This window comes from Oreochromis niloticus, linkage group LG7 (genome assembly GCF_001858045.2).
Source record: "Oreochromis niloticus isolate F11D_XX linkage group LG7, O_niloticus_UMD_NMBU, whole genome shotgun sequence".
Lineage (NCBI taxonomy): Eukaryota > Metazoa > Chordata > Actinopteri > Cichliformes > Cichlidae > Oreochromis > Oreochromis niloticus.
Genome location: NC_031972.2, coordinates 25,287,320 through 25,309,551, shown reverse-complemented (window position 1 = coordinate 25,309,551; position 22,232 = coordinate 25,287,320). Strand labels below are relative to the sequence as shown.

At 38.4% G+C, this 22,232-nt stretch overlaps 2 protein-coding genes across 5 annotated transcripts in view; both read left to right on the top strand.

Moving 5' to 3' along the window:
• Window positions 1-1,542: 1,542 nt before the first annotated feature.
• swi5 (SWI5 homologous recombination repair protein) lies at window positions 1,543-10,203 on the top strand. The gene is made up of 5 exons (XM_003444354.5): window positions 1,543-1,754; window positions 2,315-2,363; window positions 2,450-2,553; window positions 2,788-2,882; window positions 9,681-10,203. Exons 1-5 carry the CDS (start codon window positions 1,657-1,659, stop codon window positions 9,743-9,745), a joined length of 411 nt encoding a protein of 136 aa, XP_003444402.1. The 5' UTR covers window positions 1,543-1,656; the 3' UTR covers window positions 9,746-10,203.
• slc27a4 (solute carrier family 27 member 4) overlaps window positions 2,507-22,232 on the top strand; it is a 28,028-nt gene continuing 8,302 nt past the window's right edge. Inside the window, exons 1-10 of one of the 4 annotated variants that reach the window (XM_025909347.1) lie at window positions 2,507-2,553; window positions 9,681-9,772; window positions 13,350-13,511; window positions 15,248-15,458; window positions 15,559-15,742; window positions 17,191-17,349; window positions 18,261-18,330; window positions 18,512-18,603; window positions 19,873-19,982; window positions 21,658-21,867. In XM_025909347.1, the coding sequence (XP_025765132.1) occupies window positions 9,738-9,772; window positions 13,350-13,511; window positions 15,248-15,458; window positions 15,559-15,742; window positions 17,191-17,349; window positions 18,261-18,330; window positions 18,512-18,603; window positions 19,873-19,982; window positions 21,658-21,867 (1,233 nt within the window). In that variant the 5' untranslated portion in view covers window positions 2,507-2,553; window positions 9,681-9,737. Of the gene's footprint in view, window positions 2,554-9,680; window positions 9,773-11,568; window positions 11,938-11,978; window positions 12,373-12,414; window positions 12,581-13,349; window positions 13,512-15,247; window positions 15,459-15,558; window positions 15,743-17,190; window positions 17,350-18,260; window positions 18,331-18,511; window positions 18,604-19,872; window positions 19,983-21,657; window positions 21,868-22,232 lie in introns of those variants that run through there. The other 3 variants (XM_005451375.3, XM_005451374.4, XM_025909348.1) reach the window with 3 other exon arrangements.

Here is a 22,232-nt window from a genome sequence, read left to right as displayed (position 1 = left end):
AAATGGACTGGATTTTATGTCCACCACACCCCAACATCAGCTCCCCCTACATACACAATTTGTCTGTCTTTCTCTTCCTGCTTTACCCTCTTTTTTGTCTCTGTGAAGACTTTTTCTATTTGATGTTTTTTGTTTTGTTTTTTTAAGAGTTAAATCCTTTGATGTATTCCTCGTTCTTTTGTACTTACCCAGTGAACTGAACTGGAAAAAGTCTGGCCCAAATATGTGGTGGAAAGCGTGTGTGTCTGTGTGTGCGTGTGTTTTTGGATTGAACGTGACCTTTTGCTTTGATAATCTACCACAGATTTAGATTTAGAGTGCTGGTGGCTTTGAATCTATCTGAGAGGCAGCTTGTTTGGTGAACCGTCTAGAGTACACTCTATTTAGATTAGTCCATGAATATATGCCACAGCATATCTCTCTGATTATGCAATATTCTTTTCAGTCAAGACGTGTGTGGGTTGTTTCAGACAGGGGATGGGGGGGCGATGAAAGAGAGCCTGTAAGTGCTGTGAAAGGAAATCAAGTGAGAGATGAGATAAAGAGGGAAATAATGGAGTCAACTTAAGCAGTACTTTACCGCCATCTGATGGTGAGCGCAGACATTGAATCGTTGCATTGTTAATATTTTTTGGTCATAAAGCAGGAGTGGACAATTAATTTTATCAAGGGGCCACTTGAGAGATTGGGACTGTTGAGAAGGGCCCAACAATCAGCTGAAGTTTGTGATTTTAGCACTTTAGTGCAGTCAGCCACAACAGTCCCAGTTTCTCATGTGACCACTTGAGAAAATTAACTGCCCAGTGCCTTTCAAGGAAACTATTCTTCAAACCCTTTAGACATAGTGGTGGCATTCGTGCTGGACATGTGACTGGAAACATTACTTAACTATTGTTTTACTCAAATGACTACCTTTGTTTAGGGTAAAATACAGCAATATTTATCTTAACAGTCATTTTAGAATATCTATAAAGCTCAAAGAGAAGTTATATTTAAAACAGAGCCAACAAAAAAAAAATTCTAAAAATATACACAGTGTGGTCAATATGGATTGGCCCTGGTCAGTCACTATGCACCCTTCAGGTGAACTCTATTGACATACTTGTACAACTACAAGTAAAATAAAGTCATACAATTTGTTAAAGAAAATGTCGTTACAGCAAGTTATTGTGGTAACAACCAAGCCCATGTTAATTATCCAGTTTAGTAGGTACAATAATTGGAGCAGGGTGACTGAGGAGCGGACTGGTTTTGGAGCACCTGGACCTGTCATAATTAGCTAATGAGGCTGTCTTTGATCGTGATGATTTCATGATATCCTTCCTGCATGTATTAAGCCGAGTTTACATCAAATGAAACACTAAGGTATAGAATGCAACAATGTAATTCTAAATACTTAAACACGTCACTGTCTGTGGACAGTCATTAGCAATAAAATATTAGGCACCCCCACAAATCACCTAAAAATGTGAGGACTTTGCGTTAACTCTGCGTTGACCAATCGTCTTTAAATCCCGCCTTTCGTTTTCAACAACCAATCAAACTACGCTATGAATCTGTTTACCATTAGCCGCGAACTGCAAACTTCCTTTTCCGTGTTCAGCTGTCGGATGCTGTATTAAACCAACACTAACACACATATTTCCTTAAGGCAATATGAACACGGAGCAGTCCGTTGAAACTAATTGCTGTGAAAGTAACTGCCCAGTTTCGACGCCGGAGGGAAATGACTTAAGGAAAGGACAGCTAAAAAGGTAACTGTGAGGACAGCTTACCATTAATGTTAGCGTTAACGCTAGCCACCACTTCACAAAGCAACTTTATTATTAGGTGTGCAGTATCATTAAACCACATGTATTTGCAGCCCAGCGGTTCATCTGGGTGGTTTATTTATTCTGTTCACGCTTTAAGGCTTGATTTATATGTAAACTGTACGTTCCTTTCCTTTTTTGTGTGTGTTTATTTGTTTGGGTTTTTTTTTTTTTTTTAACACATCCAATAAAATAATATGTGTAATAATAGCAACCTTTTGTAAAAGAAAAACAGGCAATTTACTGACAGGTATTATATTTTTAGCCATATCGTAAAATATAATTCCTGTCACCTAACCAAAGCTCCAAGTTTAATGTTGTAAGATGGAGTTTACTTAACTTAAAACACAAGTGGCATAATATGTTTATGGTGTACTTAAATGATTGTCCGATCTTGAGGACCTTTACTGCAGCTAAGCTATTGTTGCTGTTGTTGGCTTAACAAAATTGCATGTACTTTTATCGAAATTTTCTCATAATTAATTCGTTTCTTCTTTTTGTAGAACTCCATTCTCAAAGTTTAAGAAAATACATTCCCACTTCAAGTCACCTGTAAGTAGCTTTCCTGTCTTCGTTTTCACACACACACACACACCATACAATGCCACACATGTCTTATTCTGTTATGATTGTCACAGCTTCAAGTACTTGAGAGTGCTAAAGTCAGCCCTACAGAGGAGGTGGAGGAGCTAGAGAGGAGAAGAGAGCAGCTGGATACAGAGATAGCACAGCTGGAGGCTGAGTAAGTACAGCTGTGTTGTTCTTGCTGTATTTCTGTCTTGAGGTGCAACTTGAATGGTATGGGTAGTGATGGTTCATTGTGTCATTAGAACTCAGATTTAATGGTACGCCTGCACATAGCAGTTTAGCTTTTTTAGATGTTTGTCATTTTGTGCCTTTGTCTGCATCATATGATCTTTTGCATAAATCTGCTGAGACCGTGTGTGTGTGTGTGTGTGTGCGCGCGCGCGTTTAGGGGCTATAGAGTAGAGGAGCTGGAACATCATATTGATAAGTTGCATGAATACAACGACATCAAAGACATTGGGCAGTCACTCCTGGGTCGAATAGGTAAGAGAGAAAAAGACATTTCAATTCAAGTTTGAATTAGCATTCAATTTATGTAGTAATAAGTGAAGCTTGGTAAAATGAAAATAAAATCATATTATTAATGATTTTCTAACTGCTGATGTGAATATTACTGTGATTCAAAATTGAAATAACACTGATTTGTGCTAGAGTGCATGCCTTTCATCACACATTGCCAGTAAGTTAGTTAATTAGTTTGCACTAGTATGTTTCCTCGGCTTATCCACACAGCTTTTTGTTTCTGTCTGGTGTGTTCCTGCATGAATGAATCCATGCAAACAAATCAGCTTTACTGTGGGGTGGGGGGGAGGGGGAATGTAATTAACATTCACCCTGAGCATCAACTCTTCTAAACACTGGGCATAAAATTTTCTTCAAGCGATGTGAAAGTGTGAAAAATATTTGTTTATCAGTCACCAACACAATTTTATTATAATACACCAAACTTCACTCTGTTTGTCCCATGACACTTCTTATCTATATGAGGTACTACGACATCATCATGTTGCCTAACAGCTGCTTACCTATCAACAGGCTTAAGTGACCCATTTTTAACATTAGTGCACCTCTACAACGTTATAAAACCACCATATCATTTTAATTTCACAACACAAATGTTACGTGGCAGTCATCTACTGGACTAAACTGAAATTTATAAAGGGATCAGAATCAGAAAGGGTTTTATTGCCAAATGTTGAGCAGGTTTACAACATTAGGAAATTGCTACGGTACTTAGTGCAAACATACTGTCATATAACGCTTAAATAGACATAAAAATAAGAATTAAAGAATTAAAAGTGCTAAATAGATAGATATATACATGGGTGCAGGTGATCATCAGGTCCAAACATGGAATGATGCAGTGAACACAGTGTAGGGTCATGTGTTAGTGGTGGGAACAGTCATATGGTTATTGTTCATGAGTCCAACAGCAGAGGGGAAGAAACTGTTCTTATGGCGAGAGGTTCTGGTGCGAATGGACCGGAGCCTCCTGCCTGAGGGGAGCAGGTCGAACAGACTGTGTTCAGGGTGAGAAGGGTCAGCTTTGATCCGAGCTGCACGCTCGGATGAGTGCAGTAGTACCTTTATTTATTTATTTATTTTTAAGATGATGGCTCGTGGACATGTTCCCTTAATCACACTCTTAATTTTTAATAGAGCATTCAGTCGTGTAAGCTGGCACATCTAAACGTACCAATATTTTCACTATTTTCCTTCTCTTCTTTGGAAAATCTGTCATATTATGAGGCCATCTTATGCACAGCCCTTATCAGGTCACTCCACAGACTCCATTGCATTTGGGTCTGGGGTCTGGCTGAGTCTTTCAAAAAAATGTAATCTTCTTCTGTTAAAGTAATTCTTTTTGTTGATTTGGGTCATTGTTGTGATTGGTAAATTTTGTGCACTGTTTTTGTTTTTTGGGTGTTTTTCTTTTTAAACATCACTAAAATTGAGCATTTTAACAGGGCTGTGTGGATTTGTCTATCCAGTGCACCTTTCTTACAACCATGACATGTGAAGTCCACTTGCTTGAATTAAATTTTAACTATGAGTGTTGGTTAATTTGCTGCATAACCATAAACACACATTGTGATGACAAGTGTGAGAGTATTAAAAAATGTAAACTAAGAATTATAATGGAAGATTTAACCTCCTCAGCCAGCCATTGGAGGGCAGGAAAGAGGGATGTGCCTGCTTCTCTCTGTTGAAACAAAAGTATTTTTAGTCAACTTTATACAGTAATTAATAATATGCTGCACATGGGATTACTTATAAAAATTCTTTAGCAAAAAAAGGACTTGAAGAGTCCTGTGTATACGTCTTTTTTTAAAAGGTCAGCCACTAAAAATCATGTAGTTTTTGTTCTGAGTGATTATATGGGCTAATATTGAATGGGTTTCAAATTTGGTACTACTTAATTAACTCGCATATCAGATAATGCTTGTACATCACTGGCATGCTGCTCACACATTTTTTTCCCTTCTTGTGGAGTTCAAAAGGTTTTCTGACCAAGAAAAAGGAGTTTCACCTTTTTACTAAAAGGGTAATTATAATTTATTATAATCATAAGGTTTTTTTTGTATCCCTGTTCTGCAGCTGCACAAGTTTGGGTAAGTAGGGTGAAGTTCAGTAAGTAAGGAGTTCTGGTGAATCACAGTCATGTCATACTGCCTAAGGGTGTGTGTGTTTTATTGAGGATAAAATCTTGGTGTTCCCTTCCCAGTTTAATCTCTGATTTTAAATGTACAGTGCACCGATACACTTATTTCCCACTTGTGAACGGTCTCTCTAGAAGGATTAGGTGATCTCTCATAGTAAAACTGTTCTGAGTTAAATGTTAGCTATCTCTTCAAGCTCTCTGTTAGTACAGTGAAGAGTCAGGATGATAATGACTTCATAGTGAACGGAGATGGCATTTCCCCTCTGACACAATAGCTGTCTTTCACATCACCCGCAGGCTGACACACAATTACAATCTCTGTCTATAGTTGCATGCATTCAGTAACACGTGCATATATATTCAAATACAAAGACGTGCCGTCATTCTTTCTTCTCCCCTTCTTTCTCTCTGTCTCAAGCACACACTTTCACAAAGGCTCTACACTTAACGCACTGAGTTGCTGTTGTACTGTATGCTGCTATTCTGAGAGGGAGGAGTGGGGTGGGCAGGCTCTGGAGTGAGGAGACAAGAGGAGATGCCCTGCATTACCCTCTAAAGACAAATGTCCTTTGTCTCATGTTCATCTGTCGGTCTGTCTAACTGTTTGGTTGAGTTCATGTTGTTACTTAAATTTTTTCCCCTTTTTGCATATATTTACCACTTTAAGGTTTGCATTTCTCTGACATTGCTGAAAAAAGTGGTCATAGAAAATAACAGTGAATTGGATAACAGAAAAATGGTGTAGATTGTGATATAACCACCAAATCTGGCACAATTACTTGATTAGCTGTTTAAAAAATTAAAATTGCTGACTGGACAACAAGATAATTGAAAATCAAACATACAATTTTAAACATCTCAGATTCATTATTATGACTTTTATCATTTATCAAGAGCCTAACTGTAAGATATATGCATATGTATCATATTATTTTGAAAGTAATGTTCAGTTTTGTCGTGTCTTTAGTAGATCAGCAGATTTTTGTAAATATTAACGACTACTTCAGCAATAAAAACGGCATAGCATGCAAAAAAAAAATTCATGTTGATAGTATCTGCCTCTGTACTCATGTTTACGTCCATACTTGGTCAGTTCCTAGCAGCATGCAACTATTATAGGGAGTGTGGACCATGAAACTGTACAGGCTTCTTCCTCAGCCCAGCCCCAGATGATTCCTGCCTGGTAGGCAGCATGCTTTACATGGTCCCTAAGGGCTGCACTGGATGGTGGAATAGCTCTTCTCTTTCCATGCAAGGCTCACTTCTTGCCTCATGAACTTGTTTAGTCACACATCACTATGATAAAGTGGTTCACATGATGCAGATCATCATCAGACGCTTCAGAAGGATTCTAAGTTTAACAAAGGTTTTAATAATTTTATCACACATGTCCTTATGTTTGTAGGGTATTTGAAAGTAGAATGGGAGACAGAGCCTTCAGCTTTCAGGCCCCTCTTCTGTGAAATCAGCTCCCAATTTGGATTTGGGAAATAGACACCCTCTTTACTTACAAAATTAGACTCACAACTTTTCTTTTTGATTAAGCTAATAGTTATCGCTGGATCTGGTGATCCCTGAGCTTCCAGTTTGTCTCTTGTCCTGTCTTCTTCCCATCACCCCCAACTGGTCACGGCAGATGGCTTCCCTAATGTAAGCCCGGTTCTGCCTGAGGTTTCTTCCTGTTAAAATTGAGTTTTTCCTTCCCACTGTCTACAATGCTATAATAAACACATTGGTGCCCTTTGCTTTAATGAATGAGCGACTGACGTCTAGTCAGAGTTGCATCTCTCGCATAGCCCGGTGTCAGCCTCCTCTTGGCTGAGACAGCATCTAGGCACTTGGTACTTGTGATTGCAAGAGGCCCTCTTGTAGCAATCACTGGACTACTGATTGTGTCAGATTCACAAACCTTGTTGGCTAGCAACTTGAACAACTCTGTTTTATTGCTGTCATCTCTGAGAAAACAGGAGTCTATCTATGAATTTATACACCATCAACCATCAACCATACACTGGATCTTCTATGTGCTTCCCTCACCTTGTTTAGCCCACGAACCAATGTGCAGAGGCAACTTCTTGGGAGCCACAGATGACAGATAACCTAGTGGTAAGGACGAGTGTCAGTAGTTCATCCATGAGATGTGGCTGAATGCTGAAACAAAGGCACTGCTCCTACCTCCATGCCCCATTTACCTCATGCAGTAGCGCTACTAGCCTAATAATATACCAGAAAAGTAAGCAAAGACTGCATGCTTCAAAACATAGAAATTGACACAAGATAATAAAAATCAGTAAATTACGTAGTGATTAAAAGCAAAAACTACTTTTTCTTGGGTCATTTTGGCTGCCTTCTTGAAAAATTTGATTTTCATGTGGTTAATCAGACAATATTATTATACAAAGGACTAAATTGTACCAAATTTGGTGTTTGCATCACCATTGCATGATTTTGGATGAAATTTGATATTATCGGCTTCACAATTAGGGAAATATAGCATTTACATTCTCAGCTGATCATTTTGAACATATTCAACATGCAGACTTTCTAAATCAAAGCTTTAGTCTATAGTTATCAACACTGTCCATTTTTCCTGGTACACAAACTCCTTATAACAAATGATGCCAAAGTTTATTTATCACTTTAGCCCAAAATTAGTTTAGTATTCAGAGTGTTTTTTAAATTTTATTTCAAATTAAATGTCATGAGACTTCAGAGACAACAAGCAGGATGTGTAATTACTAAAACCTCCTTCCACCTTCTTAGTAAATGCTTAAACTAGAATAAAAAGTTGTATCGGTTTACAGATGTCGGCATTATCATCATCATTATTATTATTATTATTATTATTATTATACTCACCAGGCGCTATGCCAAGAATTTAAGTTTAATCCGTCATACAGTATCATTAAAGGCGGATCTGTAAGTGCCAAAGTTATCATTCATTGTGACATCCAGTATCTGCCCCATCCACCGCATTCACCCCACAGCAGTTGCTGAAATAAGAACGAGTCCTGCAACAAAACATTGTCTCCACTGAGCCCTGAGGGGTGTACTGTGAAGCACAAATGAGTTAGCGAGTTGTAACAAGCCTAAAGCCATAAAGGTGGCTCTCTTTTTACCTCGTTAGGTCACCATAGTAACTAGTAAACACATAACCTGATTCAGAGCAAGTTATATTCCATTTAAAATCAGCTGTAGGCACCACATCTCAACTGATTCTTTTCAAGACAACATGCTCCAATTTTGATTATAGATTCTCTGCTTAAGGAATATGTTTATACTGTACTAGTACCTCCAAAGGAAGCCCTGCAGTAAAGTCACACAGCAAAGTTACAGCAGTGCAACATGCGCTGCATGGTCACAGGAATTTGCATGCATTCATTTGGTGATGTAGAAAATGTTTACATGTTTTTATGGTTGACCCTAATCTGCTACCAAGTCTTTTTTACACTGCTGGAATTACAGGAAATAATCACAACACAAGTCAGATAATGTATCACTCTACTTGTAGGCTAGTTATCAAGGAGGATATCAACTAAGGAAAATTAAATTCACTGTGACCAGCTACAATCTAAAGTGGCTTCCACATCTTCTTCATCATGTAATGGGATAGTGTCTGACCTAAATGCTTTGTTGTTGTTGTTTTAAATTGATCCATTTTGATGTTGTAATGTGGAGCGTTCATGTAAAAAGTAAACAGTAAAAGGTGAAGTAACATTTTGTCTCTTAGAATTGTTGCCTATCACTGTTCTACTTCTACAGCTTTTTCTTTATAGGCCTGTCTGCTGTTGTCCTGTCCCGATGTCTCTGTTGAAATGGGCGGCACTGAACTGATCCTTAAAAAGAAAAGTCAACTGACATATCAGAGCTTGGCTATGTTGAGCTTGCTTTGTAGCACACGCCTGCGGTGTCAACATCACACAGGTGGTCTTGGATTATATAAAGAGGCAGAAACACCTCAGACTTAAAAAACTATGCATAGTGGTCCAAGATCACTGGAGTAACCTAAATGTCATGTGTATTGACTGATTCTGTTTTAAAGACAAAAAAGAATAGTGAGAGCAAATGTTGATTATACTTATTTATTCCACTTTGCATATTTTAATTTATCTGCCTGAAAGCATTCTCACTTCATTTTTACTAACAAAACACTGTGAAACAATATTAATAGGTAATTTATTAAAAAGGAGAGCAAACTATTTGCAGGTTTTTTGCCGTGTGTGTGTTTGTTTTCATTATTTGACTGCTGGATAAACGTAGAATCGTTTCTGACCTTGGCAGTTAGGCTACTAACAAGTATTACTTTTTGTATGCCCTTTCTTTGGCAAGCAGTTATCTTTCAGGCTCAACCCAACATAATTCAGCATAGTTTGATTCTGCAGAATACTAACGACCTGAAGATTTAGCTAGCGGGGCTAAGTAACTGGAAATCTTTAAAACACCATGTAGATTATCAATATCCTTTAAATACTTCTGTTCATACCCCTTTTACCAAGTGCAAGCCTCGTCTTTAGCCTGATTAATTTTTCGGTGCTGTACTCTTGGCCTGTTCAGTGTTTTGTGGTTTGTTTGAAAAGTAGGCTAGAGGGAGTTGACCCTTTAATCTGTCTGTCTTGCAGCTGCTCTGAGAGGGACCACCACACGAGATCTCTACGCTCACTTTGGTCTGGAACTGGATGACTGATCAAAAAGAGAAAATGAAAATAAAATGGTGAGGATGGTTCTTCTGACAAAGAGAACTGCAGGGAAAAAGTTAAAGACCACAAACGTATTAATAGATTTGATGTCCCCTTTTTTCCTGGTTAACAATTTTGATAATGAAAGGACACTGGGATTTTTCCATTATGCAGGCAAGGTATTTAAAATAGGCTAGCTATTCAAACTTTTTAGTGGGTTCATTCCAGTCTTTCAAGCTCTCTCTGTGTGTACAAGGATGTAAATGCTGCTGAGGGTTAATTTAAATGTTTGAGTTTACCTAAATGGAACTAAAGTAAAGGCCTGTCCGTACTGGCTACTCAAACGGCAGTCGTTTTCTAACTTTGCTTGTTTGGTTTGTTATTTACAGAAAAGATGAGAATGTTGGAGTGTTAAAGTGTACTACCAGTAACTGACATTAATTTATTAAATGAGGTGCTTAAATATAATTTATAAAGATACACTGTTTGTTTTTTGGGGGTTTTTTTTGTTTCAATTCACATCCTTCACCTAATTTAAGAAAGGATACTGGGCAACTTTCACAGATATTTATGGTTTCCTGTCTGTCAGCACTTTGACAACTGAAAAACAAAAGCTCAGGTGGACTCGATATACTGAAAAAAGCATAGCGTGCATAATACAATCTAAGAATCAGTGATAAGTGTCATCTGTTATCAAGAGTTTCACAACCCCAGTGATACTCTGATTAAGCTTGTGAAACTGAATGAACAATAGAAATATGTCATTAGCTGGTCGAATTTTCTTGCCCTGATAATTGCATCTCCTATCTTTCAGCTAAGATCTCACACACTAGTGTATATGGGACAGAATTATGATAACTACGTTGTAAAACTTGTCATCGTTTTGTGACTCCTTGGCATTACTACAGATAGTCCACTATTTGACCCAAGGTTACACTTAACATGTTTTTTGCAAAAATTTCCAAACAAGTCTGACCTTGTCAGATCTCTCCGGGACCACTGGGAGCGTGTCCTTTGTTGACCTGCACCAGTGGCTCTCAACGGCTTGCTATCATAGACCTTTTGTAATCCACCCCGGTTATGCAATGCAATTCAAGAGATGTCACGTTGCTAGTATAAGCACTGTGTAAAATGTCAACGTCCTTGTGTTCTGTAAATGTAGACAACAGGACAATTCTTGGCTTGAAGTTGCAGCTGTCATTAAAGGAAAAACAATTATTCACTTGCAAGAATGAGCCAACATGTAGTATAGAAATTGGTTGCCAAAGTTTTATTGCCACACCTGAGAGCAGTTCTGTCTGGCTCAGCAGTTGTACATTTAACTATGTAAGTGACATCTACAAGGAGTTCAAATAACTGCATGTTATTTCCAATAAACCTAGCCTAGCCTTGTTTGTACTGAAAAACGGTAAGTCACAGTTGTCAGAGTAGATCTGAGTCTTCTCTGGCACACAGGACAGGTTAATCCTGTCGCTATTGTTCAAAAACCTGCCCTTCCTCATTCCATACTCCTCCAGGAGCCCCTGTGTTGACATACATGGGCTTAAAGAAAATTTCTTGCAGGTCGCAGCAGAGTAATGAATGAATGGCATAAAGAGGCGTACTAATTTTGCATCTGGGCCTTGTTGAAACTGCTGCGCGTGCTGGCCTCGTTGACTGTGCTTGCTGGGCCACACCGCATTTCCTGTACCGCAAACACCCGCCCGTGCCGGATGTGACGCATAAAAAGACAATCCATTCCCGTTCTTGATTGGCTGTGGCACCCGTCCGTCAACTCTTATTTCTGATTCACTGATTTGACGCTGACGGCAGTGGGCGGGCGCAAGTAAGAAAATTATAAGGTCATTTGAATTACGCCTGCTAGTGAGCTTATCGGCTACAATGAAGCCAGTGATGATATAGATGATTATGACAATGAACGGATGATGATCGCGGGATCAAAGTCGACGGACACTGCCAGGCGATTTCGGAGAAGGAGCAGCGGGTCGTTGTGATATTAACAAAAGGGGGGGATCCCAGTGCGTGTGTCAGCCCGTGTGCGTTTCTCTGTCAAGCCGAGCGAGCGGCGGTGAAGAGCGGAGGGAGGGAGAGAGTGGGGGGGCGACCAGGCTAGCCTGTAAGCCGATCAAGGTGGAATTGCACACAACGACTTTCACGTTTGGGATTTCTGCGCACCTGCATGCTGTGAAGGAGGTGTAAGGTATGTAAACGGAAACGGGTCCCTGCCTCAGCCCAGATCGATCGGCGTGATGTTCCGTTTGACGGACCGGCCCGTTTATTATTCGCCAGAAGAAAGGAGAGAGGAGCCCCAGCAGCGGCGGCTCGTCATCTCCTTGTCAGGGATAAACCCGCTGACGGAACACGGGGTGTCCGATGTTTACATTTGAGATGGCCATTTGCCCCCGACAAGCAAACCGTGCGATTACACCATATGCCTCATCTTCATCTCCTGAAAGAAGCTGCTCATGGTGTCACGCTGTCTGTCCGCTTCCTTTAAGCCGATGCGCGCAATACGCTGCGCATCCTGTTTCCCTGGCGCGCCTGTTACCATGATAACCTACATCAGTTTGGCGATATAGATTTTGGCCAACGTCGTTGCAATAAGAAAGGCCTCGTCTGAAATGCACATGGCATGGTTAGTGAGGTGTAACCTTGCCAACAGTGGGTTGAGACTTCCCCCTGTCGATGCCACAGCCTCTACCGCAATGCTACGCGCCTTGTTAAATTTCCGGGTTCGGCAGTAACGAATGATGAAGCTCTTTTCTTACCGGGAAGTAGCCACCTCTCCCCTTAATGCATCTCTTTCCCTCGATCACATCAGGTCGATCTGTTTGAGGTTCAGGGTAATGTAATCGTCCACACAGAGCTCTCCTCTATGCTTGTTTATATTTTAGCAGTGGAGTTATTGAATTTGCATGATGGAACCAACATCATCACCATTACAGCCACATGTATGGAGTCATATGGGGGAGAGGTCATAAAATGGCCTTTTGATGATCATGAACGGAAATCAATCATCTTTTTATGTAGTGTGCTTAAAGGCTATTTAAAAAAAAATAACAAGCATGGGTGTCAAGATATCGTTTACTGTTTAGACTCATCTTCCTGGCTGTATCAGGTAGCAACTGGGAAACGGTGTCAGCATGTGCTGTCTGCTGTCACTATAGACTGTATGCCGTGAATTCAGAACAGAGCCATTAGGCTTCTTTTTGTTTTCTCCTTAAAGCAAAAAGAGAAAATTTAAGGGTTCCACCCAGCTTAACACTTTTTTTTCATAAATGTTTTACAATCTTATCTGTAATCATGAATACCCAGAGGTCACCTAAGACTTTAAATTTTCCACTATTTCAAAAGGTAGCCCTTCACCACAACTTGAGCCTACCAGAGGTGACTCAGTGGATTGAAATGGACTGCAGATATGTAAACAAAACCATAGACCATAACATTCTTAAGGTGTTGAGTCATTTACGTATCTAAAGAAGTGGATTCAAAAATGCTATGTGCTCATATGTGCACGTAACATTTCAGTCATTTGGCCTGAAATGTTTGTGATCAGTGGGCGTGGCTGGCAGCCCCTTCTGTATCTATTTATATGTGTGTGCATTCTTTCAGGATGATGCGTCTAGCATGCTGCACTGCCCTGCTTTTTGTGTTGAGACTGCTGGTGGGCTTGCCCTGGTACCAGGTTCTTCCGGCCATCCTGATCTTCTATCTGGGAAGCGGAGGATGGAACTTCTTGGATATCTTTGCCAAAACAGTTGGCAGAGACTTACAGTAAGCATCAGAATTATGTTTGTTAGCTAAATGCAAAATCATAGGATTGGACCATAGATGCATTATGTATTCCAAATCATTTGGCATTAGCTATGTCACTTTTTAACTGCGCCCCAGTGGCCAATTTCCAGTAGTGTTGGCTCTGAAATTCAAACATAGAGTTAAATGTGACCTCAATAATCACAAAGTACTAAATCTGCAAAAACAAGTGAAATCCATGCAAGTTGTTTCACAGTTGCAGATAAATTCTCATCTTTGCCACATAACTGTCACAAACAAGGGTTAGTTCCTAAGCCCTTATTAAGAGCTGGCTAGATATTCCTCCTGTACCCGTTTCTAAACACGTAATGTCAAATATTTAAGACAAAAGGTCCAGAGGAGAGAGAGAACGTTAGGAGCAAATGTTTTTAGTGGTATACCTAAAGCCAGTATTTTCAAGTGGAAACTGGCATTGTTTGAGGTTAACTTCCTTTTTTCCTCAATAGCTGTAGTAATCTTAAAACAGGAAACTGTAAATTATCTCTTTAGGGGAACAGCGACACAATAATCTACCCATTAGGAATTACTGCCATTCAGGAACCCATTATATACAAAGGTCACCCAGTTTTCTTATGATTTGAGAATGAAATATTACTGTTTGTCCTCGTTTTCTGTTAAATTGTCATAGAAAATGTGCTAGCCACATCTAATGTTTAGTCTTGTTTAGACATTTTATTATCTCTGCTTCAGACACGCTGCATCTGCTTGATTAGAATTATGACGTTAAATTGTGTTATCAATAAATTGTATTATTCTCTAAAGTGTCAAGGTTAGAAAGACTCTGTACAGCATTAGATCTTAACAAATCATACATTTCACACAGTGACTCACAAGCTGTTGTTGAGTCATTTTTGTGTGACAAGGCTCAGGTATATGCATTGTAAGAGTCACTAAGGTATTAGAAATAAATTGGCTCTAGTTTTATAATGGGTACTGTTCTTAAGTAATAGATCTGTATGAATAAGAAAAGAAAGTAATTAGCCTCAACTAGCTGTGCAACAATAAATCCTTATCGAGACCATCATAAAAAACCTCCCTTATGTAACGATAAGCATATTGTCGCTACCTCACTGTAGCCAAGAAGTACTTTGGCTTATTGTTTTTTATGACATTTCTGTAACTATTCACTGCTCAGGAGATTGCACACTACCTTTGTACCACAAATGTAAAGTGCTCAGAATTGCCATTCATGCATAATTTGCCACTCTGGGCCTCCAAGACATATCTGTTAAAATGTTTTATGCTTTGTAATGTGGTTTGGATACAGTAAGCAATACGCTATCTTATGCATGTGTCCTCTGTGTAACTGACGCCACTGGTTTTCATACATTCAAGTATAGCTTCAAACAGTATTCAAAGACCGAAAGCTTCTTTAAAAGGGGGGTTATAACAGTCATACAGTTGAGTGGTTTATGTTTTGTTATTTTTGCAAAAAGGAATTTGGATTCTTAGTTTGTTGGCAAAAGAAAGGATACATCAAGTTGTCTCTGTCCATTCCTCAGATGTATTGATACATGGTGTGGATTTAAGCAGATGAGCTGCAAATGTTATATGTTATAATGTTAAATTGCAGTGTAATGATCTCAGAGCTAGAAAAATAACAGCAAATTATGAACAGTGAAATGGCTAATGTGTCTGGGAATCATTATATTAAGTTATTTGTTCTCTTACAGTAATGTTTTCTTTTGCTCCTTCAGTGCAGCCAGTGTTTTACTGCGGGTGAAACTGAATGTCAGGCGCCACCTCAGAGAGAAGAACACTATTCCCAAGATCTTCGCTGAAACAGTGCACCGTCATGGGGACAAAACAGCGCTCATCTTCGAGGGCACTGGGGAGAGATGGACTTTCCGACAGTTGGATGAATACTCCAACAGAGTCGCTAACCTGCTACTGGAAAGAGGTTTTAAGGTAGATGTACAACACAGTAAAGCTTCATTAAAAGCAATGAAGAAAAAACAAATGAAAGTTATATTTCTGTCTTTTTGTTTTTAATTGTTTCTGTCATTAGGAAGGTGATGTGGTGGCCCTTTTCATGGAGAACAGATCGCAGTACGTGGGTATCTGGTTGGGCATGGCTAAAATTGGAGTAGAAGCAGCTCTCATCAACTTCAATTTAAGACTAGACGCTTTGGTCCACTGTGTCACCATCTCCAATGCCAAGGCTGTGATCTTTGGTTCAGAGCTAACTGATGGTAAGAGCAAAGAGGGCAGATGAAAGTTGGATAGATTCAAAAGTTTGACGAGAAAGCTGAGGCGTAACAGTCTGTACAGCATCGCCATTTGCTGATCAATGCTGATCTGGTTCCTGTGCAGTAAGAGAGGTGAGCGGTGAGGAGAGAGAGCCACAAAGGTCATAAAGAGAAATGGGTTTTGGAGGAGGTGTTTCTTCAGTATCAGCCAGTAAAGCTTTAAATGACTGATAAACACAAAGAAGGGATAAGGTAATGAGATGGGGAAGTAAAGAAACATGTCTGTCACTAGTCTGTAGCGTCCAAGGTCTGAACTCTGCAGAGAAATGTGTTGCATATAAAAGGTAGAAACACTGTGACATAGACACGTCTGATAGTACAGTGTTCAGGTCAAATCGACTGATGGTCAACTGAGGGGGTTTTTTGTATGTTTTTTGTGTGTGTGTGAGGGGGGGAATATAAGCTACATCAAACATTACACACTGTTGTTTTTTTATACATCATCAAGTTTCAAATAAATATATTGTTTCAATTAAATTAATTACAGCACATAAAAAAGTACATTCTGCATATTCCTCCTAGGTTACACCAGCCTTGGCATTATATCTGTCAAATAGATAAAACAAAGGAAAAAGTCATTTTCACTTGCCAGTAAGATTAGGATTGTACTGAGAATTAAATTAAATGCCATATCATCATATTTCTGTGTTTTGTATGTTTGACATTGCGTGAATTAACTCTCATTTTTTTCTACAAACCTGCTAACATGCCTTAGTATTACCTGAGGTTGAACTCTAATTATCTAAAACTGCCACAGCTCAGTAGGATGGTCAAGTATTATTTGTAGATGTAATTCACTCTCCTCTTGGTGCCTTCTTGGGTCCCTGCCCAATACGGAAAGCCCTGATCTCAACAGCTATAAAGAGTGAATGATTTTTGAGCTGCTCATTCTGAGATCGAGGGAATAGGCTCTGTACTGGTAATGGATTTTTAGTGTGTTTTATGCCTTTAAGTAATTGGAAACACAGCTCTTTTACAGAATAGGCCAAAATTCAAGCTACTAGCCTTAGTGCCTAGGCATGACATAAGGCTTTTGAATGTTTGTTTTTTTCCCCTCAGGTGAAATACGAGAGCTGTTTCAATTTGTTGTTTCCCTTTTTCTGCCTGATTCACTTCCTTTTACATAATCTTTTTTTTGACACACTGTACCTCAATATGCTTTCTCTATAAACATTTCAAGTTATTTTAACCTTTAACCATTTGTATATATTGTATTTTACACCACTCTCTATACTCTTTTTTTTTTTTTTTTTTTTTTTTTTGTCATTGATTAAAGTTTGCAAATGATGCAAGTTCTCTTGTATTTAAATGTTGAACAATGTGCAGCTGTCTTGTGATAAGGATATGTGAAATATATTTGATGTGTTTGAATTTGTTTCTTTTACTCACAGCTGTGTCTGAGGTCCATAGTTCAATGGGGAAGGCAGTGCAGATGTTTTGCTCTGGAGACTGGGATCCCAAACGAGTCCCACAGGGAACAGAGTGCCTCGAGCCCCTGGTGGCCGGTGCCCCTTCTCATCTACCCCCTCGGCCAGATCGCAGCTTCATAGGTAAAAGCACCATGTCCATGAGATCTCATAACCATTCAGGATGGTTGTTCTTTTTTTGGTTTAAAGTGATATCTTCTTGCAGGTCAAGAAAAATGTCAGTGAACAATGCTGAATAATGATTTTTCTGGTTATCAGTCATAAAATTATCAAAAATCCCAGCACCAACTCTAACTAAAACAACAAACCAGTTTCAGAAAGCCATTTGTTTGCATTTTTGGCTCTCTAGCTGCACTGACCACTTGGCAGGTGTTGAGTGATATTTTTGGGTCCAAGGAATGACTCACAGTCATGTGAAATCAAATTTCTAAACTTATATTGACAAAAAAACAACTTTCACTAAAGCGAATTGTCAAGAATGTCACTTTTTTCTGTGTGATATATTTCTTACTACAAAAAAGAAAGACCCTTTTAACTATTTCTTCACATAATGCACTTTCATGAAATGAAAAATTTGTGTAATTAATGATACGATGGGCACAGGCAAGTAAGAGTTATACCTATCATTAATCTTCTTCCTTTGTTTTATTTTGATAGATTTAGGGATTTACTGATGACTTGTCACGAGGCAACTAATAAGTATTGCCTTTTTAAGACAGTACAAAAAGGAAAACAAATGGAATCCACAATATTCACAATCAAGTCTTGTCATACTGCTTTTTTCCATCTCCATGCTTCAGTTCTGTAACTTAAAAAAAGGACTTTATAATTAAAACTGTGAATATTCCTGTAAATAGAGATGAAAGGCGAGTATTTACCCTCCTGCAAAACTAATCAAAAGTGAGGACTCAGCAGTAAATTAAAAGTAAACATTTAAACTAAGCATAAATGTATAAGTATAGGCACTCAAGCACATGATAAACCCACTCATACCAGATTCTGCTATTGTCTTACTCTCACTGTACTGTTTTCAGATCGCCTGTTCTACATCTACACATCAGGAACCACTGGGATGCCTAAAGCAGCTATTGTTGTGCACAGCAGGTAGGAAGGAGGCAAACAGACACACAGGAATGCAGCTGTTCTCTTTGTTGATCCATGTAGCTTTCATGTAAAGAACAATCAGTGTATTAAAAAGTGAGAGGAATAAATAAAACTAAATGCTTTTGTATTTGCTCATTTGACTTTTTTCTCTTTTTGTTCGTCACCCCGCCCTGGTGTTCAGGTACTATCGCATGGCAGCTTTGGTGTATTATGGCTTTAGGATGACATCAGACGATGTATTGTATGATTGCCTTCCACTTTACCACTCTGCAGGTATGTTTGTTAAAAGGACATAAAAGGGTAGGAGGTGTTTTAATCTACGAATGAGTTGGAGTGTTTCCTCCAAAGTTTGATTAATACATTATTTAGAAAATCATTGCTTTTTTCTTGGTTTAAACAAAACTGTGTCAGTAAAGACCTGCAAAAAGGAAGAAAGTTACTTTTTTACTATACTCACATAAAACAACTCATTCACCACCTGTAATCGTTTAAAACAGCTAGATAAGAGGAATGCTTTAAGACCATAAACATATGAAGGAGAACAAACCCCAACAAATACTTTCATTTAATCACCCCAAAATAATGAAATATAAATAAATGTAAGAAATTGATGTTCTACAAAAGGCAGCCACATGGGGAGATCCTAAATGAACAAATGTAAGGAAAACTAAATTTAACAGTTAGCCAGTAATATTACTGCTAGTTTGAGGATTGAGGTGTTTGATCAAAATAGTTTTGCTGTAATCCAACAGAAAATGTGAGAGGAGTACATTAAAAGTGGAAAATATTTTGTATGTAATGTTTCCATCAGTTGTTAGTGGGATACTTCTTAATAGCAAGTGTCCACTTTACAGTATTATTTGGGCTGTTTGTGCTCTTGACCATGAAATCAAAATGTTACAATGCTTTTATAAGGTGTTAAAGTTTAAAAAAGGTAATTTCAACAAATTGCTAGGTGAATGCAAAACAACATGACTATGATGATTGTAATATCACGTATAATTGATCTTTTAGAGATAGAAATCAAGTGTTACTGTCATGTAATCAAAACAACTAACTGCTTTCATGGCGTGCTGCTGGTGCATAAATACTAAAAGGAGGTCATTATAACCTGTTGCTAGGTGGTTGCTAGGCAACATGACAACAACTTAATGAAATAAAATCTGATAAGAACCTTCAGGCGGGAAGATGTGTCAAGTTTGGTTAACCACCCTGTGATTGTGTGGGAGGAGTTGGTGGATAATAAAAACAAACATTAATGTAAATTTTGTCTATTACAGTAAGATACTAATTACAACTCTTCAAACTTGGAGAGACTTCACTAGTTCATGTATTCTTACTACGATGTTGTGTTGTAATTTTTGCAAATAGAAAGATTAGTCACAAAAGGCCAGTTTGCAAATGCTAATATATCAACCGTCACTAACTGTTAGCTATCATTGTTCAGTTTTCTGGAACATAGATAGCGATATCTATGTTCATCTGATAATGGTTTAAACAGTTTTTGCTTATGCTTTTTTTTTTTTTTTTTTTTGTCTAAAGGAAACATTGTGGGAGTTGGCCAGTGCCTAATACACGGCATGACTGTAGTCATCAGAAAGAAGTTCTCTGCCTCACGGTTCTGGGATGACTGTGTCAAATATAACTGCACGGTAAGCATGTTGTACAGTCGGGTGAAAAACAAACTGCACCTTCTTTCACTTCTAAAGTTTTATATACCATGAAATAATTTTTAAAAATCAGTTCCTTTGCAAGTCTTATCACTATGTAGATGCAACCTGAGATGAATAACAACACAGGACACATTGACACATCACCACGTCATTATTAATTTAACAGAAACTAAGCCAAAATGCAAAAGCAGTGTGTTTTAAAAACTAATTAAACACCATGATTCAGTAGCTTGTAGAACCACCTTTAAAAGCAATAACTTTAAAGTAATCGTTTTCTGTATGACTTTATCAGTTTCTCACATTGTTCTGAAAGAATTTTGGCTCACTCTTGTTCACAGCGTTACTTTAGTTCATTGAGTTTTGCAGGCATTCGTGTACGGCTCTGTTATGGTCGTACCACAGAATTTCAGTCAGGTTGAACCAGTTTTGGCCAAGCATTAGCTTTCAGACATTTAGTCTCATATTTGACTCTAAAACACTTTGCTTTACAGAAGAGTTCATGACTGAGTCAGTGACTGCAAGGTGCTCTGGTCCCGTGGCTGCAAAACAAGCCAACATCGTCACCCCTTAAAAATTGATGTGAGGTGTTTGTCGCTGTGGCATTATGGCCAAACACTGGAGACATAATGGTCTCATCTGTTCAAAGCACACTGGTCAAGACGTCTTGATGATTTTTCAGACGCAACATTGCAAAACTAAATCGTGTTGCTATATTCTTTATAGGGAGAAAAGACTTTTTCCTGGCAATGTTTCCAAACAAGCCATACTGCGCAGTCTTTTTCAAAATCCACTCTCATGACCTTTAATATTTCACATGCTAACCAAGGCCTGTAGAGTCTGAGATGTAGCTCTTTGGTTTTTTGCAGTTACTTTGAGCATTCACAGTCTGACCTTTGAGTGAATTTGCTGGAACATCCACTCCTGGAAAGATTGGCAACTGTCATGAATGTCTTCCACTATAATCTTTCTTACTTTATAATGATGGACTGAAAACTATTTAGAAATAGCCTTATAACCATTCCAAGGTTGATATGTGGGTAACAATTGCTTCTCTTGTTGATGTCTTTCCTCCTTGACATTGTGTTAAGACATGCCTGAATGCTCCAGACCAGGAAACTATTAAAACTGCTACTTTTATAGAGGTGCTCAAACTTGGTGATGACCAGTTCATCAAGTGCATTTGATTAGCTGCACTCTGCTGCTTCTTAAATAAGGGCGTGCTTAGTATTTCACAGCACTGCTTAGCTTTTTGTTAAATAAAGTTAAACAGTAATGAGTCATGAGTTGATGACCATCTGATGTTTTATTTAATAAATGAAGCTAATATGAAGATTTGCTGAGGACAAGAAGATTTTCTATTGTTATCTCCTGATACATGAAGCCTTAAAACTGAAACAGGGTGTCCCTGTCACAGATTTGATTTATTAGGTATAACACAGTAGCACATTACAATCTCCTTTTTGAAAATACCTCGTTATATCATGTCATTTTGTGTAAAAATCCTTTAAAGATTTAATATTATCCCCACAGCTCTTTCAATCCTTTTTCCAACCATTGTATGCTTGCTGTAAAGCCATTAAGCAGTCTTCTTTTTTTTTTTTTTTTTTAAACTTTTGTCTCATTACTGATTATTTTTATTGCCACTGTCCTCCAGATTGTACAGTACATTGGAGAAATCTGCCGGTATCTACTGAACCAGCCAGTTCGTGACACAGAGCGACAGCACCGTGTGCGCATGGCACTGGGCAACGGCCTGCGTCAGTCCATATGGGAGGAATTCATGAACCGCTTCAACATTCCACAGATTGCAGAGTTTTATGGTGCCACGGAGTGCAATTGCAGTCTGGGCAACTTTGATAACAAGGTAGGAACATGTCCCCCCAAAAAACTGGTGATGTTGAACTGGCAAAATTTCATTTCATTATGAATCCAAATGTTTAAAATGGCATCACTGTGGTAAAGTATTGTCTTTTAGAATCCCAAAGACTGCTTAATTAATCAAGTTGCATAAATTAAAAAAAGAATTCAGAGGTTTTTGTTTTCATTATTGCTCTAAGGTCACAATATCAAACATAACGGCACCTTGTAAGCTGCTGTAATACAGTTAGGTCTATATATATTTGGACACTGACACAAGCTTTGTTATTTTTATCTGTTTACTAATAGATATTCCAATTATAGTTATATAATGGACATTGACATAATTTGTAGACTCCCAGCTTTCATTTG